The following is a 17,478-nucleotide window of genomic DNA, read 5'->3' as shown; positions in this document are numbered from 1 at the left end:
CAGTGAGAGGTTGACTTCTTCCTTTCCTATCTGGATTCCCTTGATATCCTTTTCTTGCCTAATCGCTATAGCGAGTACTTCCAGTGCTATGTTGAATAGGAGTGGTGAGAGAGGACAGCCTTGTCTTGTGCCAGAATTTAGAGGAAAGGCTTTCAGTTTTTCTCCATTGAGGACAATATTTGCCTCTGGTTTGTAGTAGATGGCCTTAACTATATTGAGAAAGGTTCCTTCCATTCCCATCTTGCTGAGAGTTTTGATCAAGAATGGGTGTTGGACCTTGTCAAATGCTTTCTCTGCATCGATTGATATGATCATGTGATTTTTATTTTTCTTGCTATTGATGTTGTGTATTATGTTGATAGATTTACGGATGTTAAACCAGCCTTGCATTCCTGGAATGAAACCTACTTGATCGTAGTGGATGATCTTTTTAATGAGGCATTGAATCCTATTTGCCAGGATTTTGTTGAAGATCTTTGCATCTGCATTCATCAGCGATATTGGTCTGTAATTTTCTTTTTTCGTAGCATCTCTGTCTGGTTTAGGTATCAAGGTAATGTTGGCTTCATAAAAGCTATTTGGAAGTTTTCCTGTTTTTTCAATTTCATGAAAGAGTCTTGCCAGGATTGGTAGTAGTTCCTCTTGAAATGTTTGAAAGAATTCATTAGTAAATCCATCTGGGCCTGGGCTTTTGTTTTTGGGCAGACATTTGATTACTTTCTTAATTTCCTCAATAGTAATGGGTGTGTTTAGATATGCTACATCCTCTTCATTCAATCGTGGAAGATTATAAGATTCCAAAAATTTATCCATTTCTTCCAGGTTTTCATTTTTAGTGGCATAGAGTTTCTCAAAGTAGTTTCTGATTATCCTTTGAATCTCTACCATATCAGTAGTGATCTCTCCTTTTTCATTCCTAATACGAGTTATCAAATTTCTCTCTCTTTCTTTCTTTGTTAGTTTTGCCAGTGGTCTATCAACCTTGTTTATTTTTTCAAAGAACCAACTTCTGCTTTCCTTGATCTTTTGGATGGTTTTTCTGGTTTCCACTTGATTGATTTCTGCTCTCAGCTTTGTTATTTCCTTCTGCCTCCCTATTTTTGGATCCTTTTGTTGAGCACTTTCAGAAAGTAATTCTAAAATGCTGGAAGAGTTTCTTCTGATACCATTTCATTATTCACCAAGGAGATTACAGAATCCAATACACTTTATCAATCAGTTTTTTAAGACAAGAGCATTGACCCCAAAAGAAAATATTGAAATCTGTGCTAGATGCCACTTAGACAGTTCAGTTTCATCTCCAGATAGCTTGACTTTGTAAGTAGCCAATTTTAGCAATGTTGGTAGAATGCAGTGGATACATAGCCAAGATACACATGTAGAAGTAAAAAATCAGTTTTCAGAGAAGATAAAGTACTCGCTGTTCCTTTGTTCTGACAATCCTCAGAGTTGAGCTTGGGAGCTCAACCTTTACTAAGGTGGCATACCACAATCCAGCTTCTAAATGCAATCATATTTCTCCCATCACATTAGCATCATTTTTGAGGGACCATACCTAGTGATTTTTGGGGACCACCAGAGCTACCAGCAATTTCCTGGGGCCTCCTGTGGTATGAGGATTGAATTGTGGCCTCATATATACCAGGCATGTGTTCTGCCATACAACGTCAGCTGTCCTGGACTTTATTGTCACTTTAGTGCTATTTACCAAGAAAAACATGGATGATATAAATTGCCTGGTGGGGTTTAATGAGGCCAACAATTTCAATTTATACCTTGAGAACATTCTTAGAGGGGTCCAGATTGGGGAAGGGGATGGTAGGCTATTATTTCCAAGTGGTAAAGGATATGACTTTGGACATCTAAGACAGACCTCTGCAGTGGACACATCATCAAGATTGGACACCTAGCCACTAAACACAAAGTTGGTGTTGAGACACTAATGCTTACTCAATGACTTAATGACCAGTGCTTCTCAACCTTGAGGCCTCCTATGGGCCCCCAGGATATTTCAAGGGGATCACAGGTGAAATCACATAAATTGGGGAACATGGTATAAAATTAGGAAGCCAGCCAATAACGCAGGGGGGGGGCAGGGGGAGATTCCTAGAAAGGGAAAAATATCATGTCAGAAGGGCATCATGTTTAGGTTATGGCTAAGTTAACACTGGTTGAGACAAAGAAATTGCCAAGGTTTCCAGAGAAAGAAAATCTTGACAGAAATTGCACAAAAAATTAAATGTCAAGGTTCTTCTTTCTTTTTACCTAGCAATTTTTTCATTTGAAAATTTATGATTAAATTAATGACTGAAAAAGTCATCTGCATTGCCAAATCAACACTTACCATTTCTTACAAGATACATCAGTCCTTTCCTCTCAATTTATAGAACCATGAAGTGAAATCTGATTTCAAGACCCAGATAATAACCATGTGAGAGCACATTTTTCCATAGCTTTGAAGTAGGAAAAACAAATGCAAAAAGGATCTTTAAAAGTAAGTTACAGGGGCAAGGAAAATAGTTCAAAGAGCTGAGGGAGAGGCCTGTGGCATGTGGAAGCCCAGGGTTCAATCCCTGGCACTTCATGGTTCTCTGGACATCACCAGTAGTGACCCCTGAGCAGTGAGGTAGGAGAAGACTATGAGCACCTCTGGATGGGGCTAAAAAGCAAAAACAAAAGTCATCTCAAACAAGGCAGAGCTGGTTCTCGGAGGAGGAACTTGGCAAAGATGGGGTGTGGGGTTGGGGTGGTGGTGGTGATGGTGGTAGTGGTGGTGGAGTGGAGTTCAGCTGAACCTTTAGCTTCAATGAGCCACCTGGCACTAAGGTCACCCTGTCCTGTTTTTTTCCCATCTCATGTGGATTCAGTCACCAGTGATTCCCCCAGTGATGGCTAACCTTTTTTGAGCCCAAGTGCCCAAACTGCCGTACAATGCCCAGTTCTCCCAATGGCCAGTCTGGCCCTGTTGCCAGGTGAGTTGCAAAGCAAACACTGGTACACTCACCTCCCGCTGTGCCGCATCTTAACTGCGGACCTTCCTGCGTGCCAGCTGCAAGGCCTTTGCATGCCACCATTGGCATGTGTGCCATAGGTTTAACATCGAGGCATGAACATTCACTGCATAGCCGGCTAAAACGTCATTCTCAGAAGGTGAAAATTTTGAGATTTACTAGTGATTCTAAGAATTCACCTGGTCAATACATGAGGTTTACTAATTGTTTTAAGAAAAACTTGTCTGAAGGATAGCTTAACCAGAGACAAATCCTTATATTTGATTCAGAAACATCAAACTCTGCTGGTGACACAAATTTTGGTCACTTCTCTTTGGCCTGCACAACAATTTGCTCCCCACTCATCCCAGAGGAATTTTCTACTGGCATCTTTTCCTGAAGGAAATAAAATACACTCATTTATAAGCATCCCAAGTGTTACAAATATTCTTTAGGAGTATACTGGGTATTGCTCTTCGGAAGCTTCTAAGTCCTACAGTGTCTCCATTTTTCAGTTTTGAAAATGATTTGGCCCTCCCTATCAAAAAAGCCAGCTCATTTGCTTACTTTCCTTTAAAAAACAAGTTGTAAAAACAATGGGTCATCTGTAAGCCTGGCTGATAGAACCATGACCGGACTGTATGTATCCTGGGACCAGTAAAAAAGCCCTAGTCTAGGGTTTGAGCTACGACCTGCACAACAACCATGATCTCTAGTTCCAGAGGTCTGTCTGAAACAATTACAATGGAATGGGTCTTCTGGAAACATAACAAAAGACGCTATCCCCAGCCCCGTCCTAGGATCAGCACAAAGACCAAGACCACCAACCACAAAAAATGGATTCAAAGGACATGGAGGGAACAGAACTTCTAGAACCACAAAGAAAGACTTCATCATAAATTCCACTCCCTGACTATGCGGATACCGAGATCTCTAGATACAGATAGGTCTGTATCTCCAGGATGGAGCAGAAGTCTTCCATTCACCACAAAAGAACCAAGGGGAGAGTAAATGAACCTGAAAGGAGTCTATAGTTAATCCTATGACAATATACTTCAAGGGTGAAGAAACCCTGTTTTTCTTAGGCCAAGGGAATTCCTTTTCGAATGACCCCAATATTTGTTGCCTGTGCAGGAGGAAAGAACAAAGAAAAAAAAAGAAGGCAAAAAGCACAAAATTTTTTTATCTAGTTTTTGCCAATTTATTTGTTTTGGTGTGGTTATTGCAGTTGTTGTCTCTGTTCATATTTAGTTTATTTTTCTTTTCTTTTCTCCCTTTATATGCTCATGTTTTTTATCTCAAGACCATGGCCTTTATGTGGTGCTTATCTTTATTGTTGGAGTGTTCACTGGATGTTTTATTTGACACTTCTTTTTGTACTGTGTGGTGTTCCACCTCCTTTTTTCCCTTCATCTCTCAAAATTAGGATGAGAGCTTCCAAAAGGACTCCGCCCATTTTCGGTGTATTTGATTTTTTTCCCCAGTTTATTACTTTTCTCTTCTTCAAACAAAACCACCTAACTTGAACTATCTAGTCCTGCCTCCCAACTAGAGTGGGAAATAAAGGAGGTACCAAGACCAAACTGGTGTAGGACCACTAAGTAGTTAGCTAGGCACAGAGGGGACCACTTATTCTGGCAGCCCCGGGGGTGAGGGAGGAGGATACGGGAGGTAGGATGGGAACGGAGCTGGAGGGAGGACAATTAGGTGATGGAAATTCCCCTGATTTTATGTTAATATGTACCTAAAATATTATTGTCAATGATATGTAGGCCACTATGATTAAAATAAAATATATATTAAAAAAACAAACAATGGGTCAAGCATGGAGGAGACCTTCAAGCTCTTTTCATTCTCAAGAGAAGCAGAAGCAAATCCCAGGAAGGAGGTGCAGGCTCATAAGGATGTGACACTTCCTCAGGGGTCCGTGGGAACTCATTGATTTTATGGAGAACAATTGAGAGTTGCCTCAACATTCAGAGCCAAAGACAAGGCCACTTTCAGGAAGAGGAAAAGGAAGAAATACAGTCTAGGAACCTAGGATGTGAACTAGGGAATTCTTGGCCACTTCACTGATTTCATTCCATTCTGCTAGTGCCCAATAGACCTTTTTGAAATTTACTAGCACTGCAATGTTTGCCCTTGAATGGTGATCATTTTGGATTTGGATGTGCAGATGAGTTTTACATGTAGAAAATGTGCACCAGTGAGGGGATGGGTGAGGGGAAATTGTATGATTGAAACTCAATCATGAACAATTTTGCAAACTCTCTCACAGTGATTTAATAAAAATTATGTAAAATAAAAGATAATTATTATTTTCTGAAAACAGTGATGCTAACTGTTGTTATGAACATTAGAAAGGTCTTCATGTTCCTTGAGTCCTTACTAAATCCTCAAGAGGAAATCAAGTTCAAACTCAAGCTATCACATAAAAGCCCCCACAGCTCCCAACTCTCCAAAGCTGCTTCCTACTTACCCCATCACAGTTTCTATTTCAACAAAACAAACCACTTGCTTTGAACATGCTCTTCAGTTTCCATTCCCATGCTTTTGCTTGTTCTGCAAGCAGTGCCCTTCCTGTTGAAAATTTTTCACTTCTCTGAAATTCCAAAGTATATAGCTCATATCTCTTTTTCAGCCACTGTAACTATCTACAGGATTTTGTATCACAGTTGTCCTTTTGTCCTAGTCAAGGCAATAAACTCCACTGGGTAAGGTACTTTGCAACACATAGACAAATGATACTCCATATACACAAAAGCAATCAATGAATGAAATGACACGACACTTTAACTGACCACAGGAAAAACCTAAATCAAAACTCAGAAATATGAGTTTAGTGAATAGATCTTATAGGCCAACAGTATCAAGGAAAGGAAGGGTAGAAAGCTATGTAAAACTAAATTATTCCAAACTTGGAAATAAGATGAAAAGAACTGTGAGCTTTACATGTGTCATACTTGGACTTTAGCAGGCGAAGGGAAAGCTAGTTTTAGCCCAAGGGAAAGCTAGTTGAACCTCCAGGCAGGGAGTGAGGAGTTACCTTGCATGGCAAACTCCACAGGTAACTAAAAAAAAAAAGACCCAATCATATGTAACTTATTTTGGCTGCAAGTTATGACTTTATGGCCCTGTGGGAAAATAATCAGTCTAGCTGTTTACTCTGGAATTCTTTTCCCCTCAACTATTGTCTCCCCCATGTTTGTAGGCAGATGTAGGTGTTCCTGCCATCCACTTTAAAGCTTGATTATTTGGGGCCCGGAGAGATAGCACAGTGGCGTTTGCCTTGCAAGCAGCCGATCCAGGACCAAAGGTGGTTGGTTCGAATCCTGGTGTCCCATGTGGTCCCCCGTGTTTTCCAGGAGCTATTTCTGAGCAGACAGCCAGGAGTCACCCCTGAGCAACGCTGGGTGTGGCCCAAAAACCAAAAAAAAAAAAAGCTTGATTATTTGGCTTGTTCCTTTATTAATGAGCTAACCAAGTCTTCAATGAAGACCTGTTTGATTTTTATATAAAAACTGGATAGTCTAAAAGGGACAAAATAGGGGAGAGAGACTGAAGAAAAAACAATGTCTGCTCTGTAATCAGGCAGGGGAAAGGGAGGGAGCGTGGAAAGGCAACTGGGGACATGGTGGTGAGAAATGTGCACGGGTGAAGGGTGTTGGACATTTTATAACTGAAACTCAAGAGTGGACAGCTTTGTAACTGTGTATCTCATGGTGATTCAATGAAAGAATTTACTTATTCAAACAAATCTTAAAAAAGAACTAGAGGGCAATTTTTAAAGAACAATACTGGGAGAATATCAATGCAAATGAATTAAAAAATGGACTACAACTGAACAAGTGCACCAGATTGAGATGAATAGTGTACGCCTCATGCTGGTGCCAAGGGCAAGTCAAAGAAGCTTTATGTGTGAAGAGGGAAAGCATGGGAAAAACTCACATTAATCAGGATTAGTTTGCTTTCTTTATCTAGAATCAATTTCCCCAACACCAAGTTTCCTATCCACAAACATATTTATCCATTGCAAAGGATTTATGCAAAAACAACAGTGAAAGGAATGACTCTTCTTTATACTTTGACTAAAATAGTTTTATGAGCCATAGAAATAATACAGGAAGGGGGTAAGGTGCTTATCTTGCATATAGCCAACTCAGCTGTGGTTCCCAGCACTCTATAGGGTTCCTGGAGCACCAAAAGAAGTGATCTTTGAGCAGAGTCAGGAGTCAGCTCCAAGCAAGTCAGGTATGCCACTCCCAGTCCAAACAAGAAATAAACTTCTAGTGGCATGTATGTGCCAAATTGTAAACCTGCGGGCCCGGAGAGATAGCACAGCGGTGTTTGCCTTGCAAGCAGCCGATCCAGGACCTAAGGTGGTTGGTTTGAATCCCGGTGTCCCATATGGACCTCCGTGCCTGCCAGGGGCTATTTCTGAGCAGACAGCCAGGAGTAACCCCTGAACACCACCAGGTGTGGCCCAAAAACCCCCCAAAAAAGAAAATTGTAAACCTGCTATAATTCAGTATTAGATTTATTGAAGAGGCTTATATTTAATAGCTTTACTTAAAAGGTCAACTAATATAAAACAATTTTTCAAAATAAAAAATCAAAGCTGCCTGTTTGTTAAATGACCTCATTTGAAATTATTGATTATGAAATATAATTTTAGATCATGTTTGGAGGAACAATATTTAAGCCATACTAATACTGCACTATGAGCAAGACCATTGTTCTGGCCATATGCAAAACAGATACTAATACTTTAAAAAGTAAGTGAATGAAATTTAATGAAATAATCATCACATCAATAAAATATTTCTAATATTTTCCTACATAACATAGATAATGGTGATAGCATAGGTAACACAGATAACATAGGTACTGTGAATGGATGAGAAATAATTCTTTCTTATTGCCCAAAACATCAAATGCCATTACAAGACAAAAATAAAAGATAGCACATGGATCATTCCATTCTGTTCATTTGTTCTTATAATAGATAATGATTTTATCATACCACACTAGAAAAATGTTCAGTTATTTACAATATTGTTTAATCAACAAGACTCCAAATGTTCTCTGGAGAGTTCACTAGCAAGCAGGATAGCATTCTACATAGAGGGTTAGAAACAACTTAGTTCTTGGTAAATCTTGACCTTGTTACTGAAGCTCACACACTCTGGAATTAATCCCAACACATTGCCTTGGTGGTCAACTTAATAGAAATGTATCTGACAACTCAGATGTTATTGCCATATGTGGTATGTGCCCAAAGTCTAACACCAGTAGCTATAAATGTGACCTTTGATAATAAATTCTTTGCACATCTAACCAAGTCTAAGTACAATGCTACTGGAGAAGATTGGCCATGATCTACTGCCTTCTGTCTTGATAGGAAGGAGATTTGGATCGGATACAAACAACACAAAGCAGGGATGACAACAACACTAACAGCAGCAGCAGTGTGCCAAGTATTGTGGTTACATACCAAGGACTGCTTGGAACCACATTAGGTTTTAAGAGGCAGAGTAGGTCTTTCTGTCTCTACAGCAATGGTTGGGAGCAAATGTCTGTCTACCCATATCTCCAGGTAGAACTTCTGGCCTCCAAAACAGTCAGACAGCAAATTTCTGTTTCAGACAGTAAATTCAAAGTGTATAGTACTTCATTACAGCAGCCCTAGGAAGCTAATACACCACCATCTAAACAGTGCTTTGGGGGAGAATTACTTGTAAGATGGTTAAAATCTATAGTGTTGGGGCCAGTGAGGTGGTGCTAGAGGTAAGGTGTCTGCCTTGCAAGCGCTAGCCAAGGAAGGACTGTGGTTCGATCCCCCTGTGTCCCATATGGTCCCCCCAAGCCAGGGGCAATTTCTGAGCTCTTAGCCAGGAGTAACCCCTGAGCATCAAATGGGTGTGGCCCGAAAAAAAAAACCTATAGTGTTGGTAATGTTCTATTTAGTTGGGAGAGCAGAGAAGACAAAGAAGTAAATGGGACAAGATTCTCTGATATTCTAGCTGCTTCCAATTTCATCTATCCTATACATATTTCTGTCAAAGATCTACATTTAAGACGATTCCCATTTTTGAAATGTAAGGAATGAGGCCAGGAGTTTTTCATGTCACACAAGAATACTCACCTCCACATGCTGACAGGTTTGGATGAGTTTGGCCAAAAGCGTCTCCAGTTCTGTGTTCCTCTTAATCAGGTTGGTGAGGTTACTCTCTAAGTTTTGCTATTCAAAAAAAGATAGAGAGGAAAATTATCATTCAGAATACAGTTAAGACTTACTATACAACATTTCTCATAATCAGGAAAACTGAAGATATTTTTGAGAAACCTCAGGGAAGTCTATGCAAGCATAGACTATTCAAGCAGTACAGAAATAAGCTGGCTTTTGAAAAGTTGTACTTAAGTGAACAATTTCAAAATGTCCAACATTCATCCATCATCTTTCAGCTTCTTGTCCAGCCTCAGGCATATTAAACAGAGTACTGACTTCTAGGTTGTGAACTGGAGATAAAGCAGGTAATTAGATTTCTAGTCCTATATATGAATCAGAAATGGAAATAATGAGAAATTTATGCCCACATCAAATCCACTATTATTGAATTGTTAATACTGTCCATCTTCAGGGCAGGCTGAGGTCAGTCCCACCAAAGAAAATTTGGTCCTGCTATTGCTGACAATGTGGACATTTATAGGCATTTAAAAGAAATCAAATCATGCACATTTACTCACTCATGGTGCATTTTATTGTATGTAGTTCAATTCTTTGCCTAGCAACTCCTCAAGGTCAGAGGACATTATAGATTTTACTGATGAAATAATCCAAATTAAAACTATAAATCTATATAAGGGCAAAAATATTTAGTGATGAGGGAGGGACCTAGTGAGAGAAAAATACTTCCAAAATGATGATAGAGGACTTCCTAAGTATGTGGATTCTGAAAAAAATTGTTAATAATCAAATACAGCCTAACTCGGGTTCCTAAGGAGAGGTTTCTATAATGGTCTCAAAATGCTTCAATCACTTACCTCTCACTAAAAGCATCACTGGCAAGTATTATTTGTTTATGTTATATGCACCTTAACGTTGTCAGTCTTTGTATTAAATATTAGTAAACCTGAAAAAGATGTCCTTTAATGCTACATGTTTTCTGTGATTATTCTGTTTATTGATCTAAAATTAGGGACCAGCGATAAAGTATAGGGGCTAAGGCACATGTCTTGTATCAGCAGATCTGAGTTCAATTCCCTTGATGGAAGTAAGGATCAGTTAATTCCCAGCATCACAGGGCCTAATCCTTGGACCCCAGCATTTAAATTTGGTTGGCCAAGAATTACTAAGAGTGGCCCTGTAGCCCCTTGGGCAAATAGGATCTAAACTTAATCCCTAACATTTTAGAGATCAAATTTAAAGTCCTTTGTGATGCTTCTATTTCCAACCACAATAAACTTGTCCTGGGTAAGTTTCCATTAGAATCCACCATTGTTATTAATTCTGCATGCTGTTCAGTCATTAATCTCTTCACACAATAAGTATTTCTTAAACAGAATAGAGACTACAGGTCTGTCTCTGAGAGACCAACTGAGGAAAGAAAAAGAAAAATATCTCCTCCCAGGGTTGGAGAGATAGCCCAAAGAGCTAAATGCATTCATTGCCATCAGAAACTCAAGGAGAAATCCCTCCCAGCATATGACTCCCCAAGTACCACTGGGTTTGATCCTTGAAATTCTAGAAGATGGGGTAAAGAACAAACTATTCCCTGTCCGTGAGGAGAAAGCTGTGCTGCAGGGGAGTGACTATACACAGAGAAAGGAAAGACAGGATGGCCTGGAGAAGAATTGGAAGAGTCCAGGCAAATTTCAGCAGAAGCTGGAAAGACAGGAGAGATATCATTTAATGAGAGCAGAAATGTCTTGGGAAGCTGGAGTAAACGTGTAATCGAACTTAGGGAAAGAATAGAATGATGTCATATGCCAAGATAAGGGAGGTGTCGGAAGACGGTTTTTTAACATAGAGAGTTCCACAAAAACAGTTAAAGCAACAACACAGGGAATCAAGAGAATAGATCTAAGGTTTACAATGCCAGATTTCAAAAAGTTAATAGCTTCATAACCATAATTCATTATGCTGTGAAAAATGCTTCTAAAAATGCTAGTTCTACTTTCCAGACTTAGATTCTGAAAGTATATTGAAGAAGAGAAAAGCTGTCATGAATGCTTGAAGTGCATAAACCAGAAACAGAAACTTATCCTTGGTAATTCTCAAACAAGTTACCTTTTTTAATCTATTTTATCCTACTGCTCAGTTCATACTTTTGAGTGATTTCATTTTTTGCTTCTATTCCTGTTTTTAAAATACATTTCTCCCTTCCATAATTTGAAGGGAACCAATATGCTTACATGAAAAAAAGGCAATTCCTATTTCCTTGTGTTTGCATGATGCTTCCCGAAACCCTGAAGTTACCTGCCCCTTGTCAGTTTTTGTCTGACAACTCCTTGACTGTCAGCTCTGTTCCCTGTTCTGTGGTAAAGCGGGGGTTTGCTCTGGTGTTAGGACTTTGGTTTGTTTCCCTAGACAAGGCTTTTCCACATGACCATTTGCCACAGAGACAGAGCCTAGCACCTTTGCTTCTGTTCCTGACAATTCACTCTAGCTTTAATGCAAGAACAAATTAACCCTTTTAGGCCAATGTTTTGTATGAATGGAGATTCCTGGAGTCCAGGTGTAAAGGAGGCAGTTTAAGGCCCCTGCCATGTGCCAGGAACACTCAGCCCTAGCTCATGTCCATTTCTCTTGAGAATCCAGCTTTATCCTCCCTCACCATTATGTATTTCCTTCCACATTTGCCTCTTGGAAACTTTCTATAAATGTTTAAAGTTGGTTCAGATGCACTTTAAAAAGATTTGATTTACAATTCTCATGTGTTTCCAATTCAGGGACAGGTTGTGTGCCTCTTTCATGTGGCCTCAAAACCCAATCAAAACATTTTTATTTTTACTTCATAACAATCAAAATATCTCAGATCGGGATATTTTAAAGGAGAAATATTTCTGATTCACACCTAAAGAAATGGATACAAGAAAAAGTTAGAGAAGGAAACCAGACTGTGATTGAAGCGCAACTTAATCTCGTGTGTGTGTGCATGTGCATATGTGTGTGTGAGTGTGTACAAACTTGCTTCCAAAGCTCTTACAAGCAACAAAAGTCCCGAGTTTTTCTATTGTTTGAATTAAATGAGTTGTGGATACAAAGCATATTATACAGAGAGGAGGGGAGGGGAGGAGAAAATTTTTGAAGTCCTTCAATATTCGGTGTCCTTGACCTGATAGGACTACTTTATGGCATGTTTGTCAACTGCTTTTGGTGTATTAATCTCAGGGAATCCTTTTACTTTTCTATTTGGCTGACCTTTTGGAGCAGGAAATTTCTAGGGAAATACATCATCTCTCTGTTTAGATTGTCATAGGTATGAGTTTTCTGAAGCTAGTCAGCAAAAGAGCCAAATAGAATCTAACAAACATCTGCTTGCTTCTCCCTCCTGTTATTAAGTACACATCATGTATAAAATCTGTTTTTAATCATCAAATCTTAGACTAAAGCCCATGTGCTTGGACCCATCATCCTATCTAACTCCCTGGGGATTATTAAAACATAAATAGTACAAGTGTTAGTAACATCTATGTACAATGACTAAGTTGCTTAGAGATATAATAAAGGCAAATGAAGATGGGAGAGAAACTAGTTTCTACAAAGAACCAAAGTACATTTTGAAGATAAATGAACAAAACTCAGTCTTCAAATGAACTACACATCCAGAAGCTTCCACTGGAGGAATTCTACAGAGGTTTTCTAGAATGTAACTCTATCATTAAAATCCTACATTACTATAAGTATATAGGCCCTATAACCTCTTGCTTATGGCTGATTTTGTACAAAAGACCGATAATATGATGTGGCATAAGAGCCTTGGGACTGAGTGAAACAAAGTATCAACTTCTCTGAGGATATATAATAAATGTTACAGCGTACAAAATAGAGTTTGAATTTCTTGTTCTCACCTCCAAATTGACAATATATTTCTACCTTGCAGAGCAAAACTTCATAGAAATTCAAGGAGTCAGGCATGAACAGCCATTCACCTATGCCGAAGGAAACTGAGCTGTCACACAGCTCAATCCTCTTGAAAAATGACTTGGGCTCAGTTTTGCTACCATAAGGTGTAGAGAGCTATAAACCGACTTATCCATGCTGGCATGATGATCAGATAAGAATGTGAACACCCCATGAACTATACAAATGTTGCTTAAAATAATAAATTATAGGATAAAACATTCCGTTGGGATTTTAGTTCCAAACTATTTAGGTACTAATCCCACATTTCCCACTGGCTCATCACATTTCCTCCACTAAAAGCACCTTTGTCTTTTGGCCTCAGAGTACTATATCAGACCACAAACAGAGCATACTAGAGTGTTGGGAAGGACACAGGGGTGTCCTCCAGGGAAACAGCCCTCAACCAACAACCCCTAATGGACAAAGGATGAACAGTCCAGTTCTTTCACCTCCTAGGTAGGACCATTTCAAATTGCATTGCACAAAACCCTCTGAGAGCCCCATGGGGAGAGTTCAGGTGCCCAGTGCAATGACTTGTAGTGAATACACCCCCTCTACTTCCCTTCTTTCCAGCTCCCCCCTCCCTTAGAGATGCTTCCTGGCTCACCTTCTGACTCCAGTTCTTTGTCAGGACCAGCTTCTGGGAGAATTCAACTAAAAATCTTTTCTACCAACATCCTCACCCACTGTTTCAGTATGTTTTCTGAGACAGGGTCACATTAAAAAAGGGATTTCTAAAAAAAGGGGGATTTCTTTTATAAACTATATAAGCACCATAATTATAATTATAAGCATGGTTGGGTTTCAGTCATAAACAGCACATCCCTCTTCACCAGTGCAACCTTCTTACCACCAATGCCTCCATTTCCTCCCCCACCCCTGCCTGTATTCGAGACAGGCATTCTGCTTCTCTCATTCATTAACATTGTCATGCTAGTTGATAGTGTAGTGGATTTCTTTCTCTGTGAATATTTGCATACCCACAGGATTTTATCTTCTCCCCACCTTTCTTCTCTTTAACTATTTCTGGAGGTCACATAACATCCAAATTCCAGGGCCCAAAAGACACACCACATACAGTCACTAGAAATACAACTCAAACCACAAATGTAAATGCCAATGGAACTTTTCTAAGTCATGGTATCAAAAGTCAAAATAAACATGCAATTCCTTCTATTATTTTGTTGGTTGGTTTTGGGGACCATACCTGGCAGTGCTCATCTTATTCCAGGCTCTGCAGTCAGGGATCTTTCCTGACAGGACTTGGATGGGACCATATGGGATGCCGGGGCTCAAACTCAGGTTGGCCACATGCAAGGCAAGTGCCCTGTCTGCTGTACCATGGCTCTGACCTTGCAAACTTTAATTTACTTAATATCGAAAAGATGGTCACTTAAATGTGTAAACATGGTTTTTAGACCACTGAGTTATTTGAACTTCTCTTTCTTTTTTAACAGAATCTTTGGAATCTGATATATGTTTACATTAGGCACATTTCCGTGTCTCAGCTGCTACATGCAGGCAGTAGCTATGTTATTAGCCAGCACAGTGCCAATGTTTACCTCACTTTTTCTAGATACAAGGCTTTGTAGAAAATACTTTGGGATATAATGGCCATGTTCTCTGTTGCAGTTATTTAGTTCTGCTGAAGTTCTACCCATAAACAATATGCCAAGAGTGAAACTTTTTTTTTTAAAAAAAAATAGGTAGTGAATGAGATTTGGTCAAATTCTTCCTGGGCCTTTGTAAGTGTTCTTCCCCATAACAGGAAAAATCTGTTTCCAAGGAGAAAACATGAAAAAGTCATTGAATGTATTGAGTATCTACTATAGATAAACATTGAATCTTTGTCAATCTGTTCACATTATAAAATTGCCAGTAGTCACTGAGGAAACAATAAAGATGTAGAACTATCTGTTGGCCAACTCTTATGAAGTCTAATGTAGTAAACTGGAATACTGATTATTAGTTCATTTAACAACTATGATAGATTATTTAAACAAAATTTTTATTCTTTAGGGAAATACTTTCTATTTCTAATTTTTGTTGTTGTTAGGGAGATCACACATATGATGCTCAGGGAGCTCATACATATGCTAAGGGGACCAGGTGATTCTATAGATCAAATGTATCCCTCCTGTACATGCTCTGGCCTTTTGAGCCATCTCTCTGGCCTGAGGGCTTTCGGACTGGTGTCTGAACCCAGGAAGACGGATTTGTCAATTTAGAAGACTTCTAAAATAATACAGTATATAGAATTCCATACAATCATAAGATTTCTGGGAGGGCAAATACAATATGATTGAAGACATTCTTTGAGTTACACCCAAGCTCAGGGGTTACTCCAAGGTCTCTACTTAAGAATTACTCCTGGTAGTGTTGTTTCACAGAACTATTTCATAGAAGTCACCAAAATGCCCTTCACACCATCATCACCACAAAAAAGATGGAACTTTTCTAAAGGTTTCTAAAGGCTACAAGAGATAGAGTTAGTTTCTTGATATGAAGCAAGAGATTGGGTGGAAGTCAGATTTGTGCAAGCAAAGGTTGTAGAGCATTTGTTACATAAACAGCAAGGCTTCCCTGCAACTTTTATGCAAAAGGGATAACTTTTTCCTCCAGTTTTGAGTGCATTATTTTCATGGCCTTGTGCTTAGCCTACTTCCTGTTGGATAATTTGCAGTGAAGGTTATTTGAGGTGATAATTGAACAGTGTAGGGCAGGACAACAGACTTTCTACCAAAGTCAACCTGATCCCTTAGGCATGGCTCTGGACAACCCCTGAGAATAGTATAGCCAACTTAACAGATGAGCTTTGTATGTCTGCCTACATTAATACCCAATGAAAGAGCAAGGTAAGGCAAAAATACCCCTAATTTTAGCCTTTGGAGACCTGCACCTCGAGTCATGTTACAGGGAATTAATGACTGGTCACTGAGCACAACTATTAAAATGTATGCCTGAAACAGGAGATTTCAGGAACTCCTTTTTGGTTCGGCCAGGCTTTCAAGAATGTTTGCTCTTATTACGAAGTCCATGCTTCAGAATGTCTTTAAAGTCTAATATTAAGCCTGGAGACTTTTCAAGGCAAACACAGATCTGGCTTGTTTCTTTCCATAATATTCAGAGTGACATTGAAGAACTGTGTCTGTGATCCTGACTCCCAAACCACCACATGAGCACCATCAGGCTATGAACATATTGAGTGCCACAGCCCGTATATTTTCTTCTCCAAAACTTTAATCGCAACCCTTAATATGAAAACATACCCATATTAACACATGGCACCTGCAGAAAAAGCGTACATTATTTATATGTAACGAAGCACTTATGTTTGAATGATACTGAAATTGGGGGGAGAGGCTTAAAGATATCTTCAGGTTCAGCTCTGGCAGACAGCAGACATAAGGTTTTGTTTTTAATGACTTTTTCATTGGTTATGATAGTGAACATTTCCAAATGTCCTGGCTGTTGCAAGTCAGCCCCTGAAAAGGTTGACTGTTACATACACAACACTGGCAAGGTAGCCCACTCAGGGAACTTCAAAAACATAATAAAACTCAGTCTACATAGAAATTTAAGTCTCCTGTTCCCTAGAATACAATTTAAGCTATTTTGATAGGCAAGACCATATTTACCTTGTCAAGTTTTATTGTATATTTTTGTATCAACTCAGCAGAATTTGCTTTAGATATTTATAAATTCCATCAATGAGAATTCAGAATTTTATTATTTTAGCTGCTAGTCAATAATATACAGGATGTAGTTTATTGGTTTAAAGTATCTTTCAAATTTTGATAGGGATAAAGATATAGCTTAGTATATTTGCTGAGTTGTAATTTCAATAGCTCCAATGAGGAATACTTCTTACTGTATGCTTCTTATCTCCTGGTCCTATTTCTACCAATGAACTACTGACCAATAAGTACATTTAATATTGGTCTGAGGATTTTTAGATGACTAAGAAACTTTGAAATAATGATGTCCATTAAAAAATTGAGGAACTTTTTATAAATGAAATAAATGAAAAGAATTTTTTAAGATTGTAGCCTGTATAAGAGCTATGAATTATCCCATATGGTGGCATTTCCACCTGTCTTCTCTATTCCTTTACCCCAATTCACCTTTTCTTTCTAAACAAAGTCCTCAGGTTGTTACCATATATCCATGGTGCTGACTCAAGGTAAATGACCTAAGACAAGGGTGAAGAGAAATGAGCGCTATGGTGGTGGGTCTGGTATTGGAATGTTGGATGCATGGTACCCTACCATTGACAGTACTGCAAAACAAAATCATAACAGCTACAACACACACACAAACACAAGTGGCCAATATGTCAGTGAACGTTAGATGGTGAAG

At 39.0% G+C, this 17,478-nt stretch overlaps 1 protein-coding gene across 1 annotated transcript in view; it reads right to left on the bottom strand.

Annotated features, from left to right (window-relative positions):
• Positions 1-17,478, bottom strand: part of MID1 (midline 1) — a 138,681-nt gene that overhangs the window by 79,745 nt on the left and 41,458 nt on the right. The window contains exon 2 of the mRNA XM_049766775.1: positions 9,136-9,231. Within this exon, the coding sequence (XP_049622732.1) occupies positions 9,136-9,231 (96 nt within the window). The remainder of the gene's footprint in view (positions 1-9,135; positions 9,232-17,478) is intronic.

Source organism: Suncus etruscus, chromosome X, assembly GCF_024139225.1.
Source record: "Suncus etruscus isolate mSunEtr1 chromosome X, mSunEtr1.pri.cur, whole genome shotgun sequence".
Classification (NCBI taxonomy): Eukaryota; Metazoa; Chordata; class Mammalia; order Eulipotyphla; family Soricidae; genus Suncus; species Suncus etruscus.
This window is presented reverse-complemented; position numbering and strand designations above follow the sequence as displayed.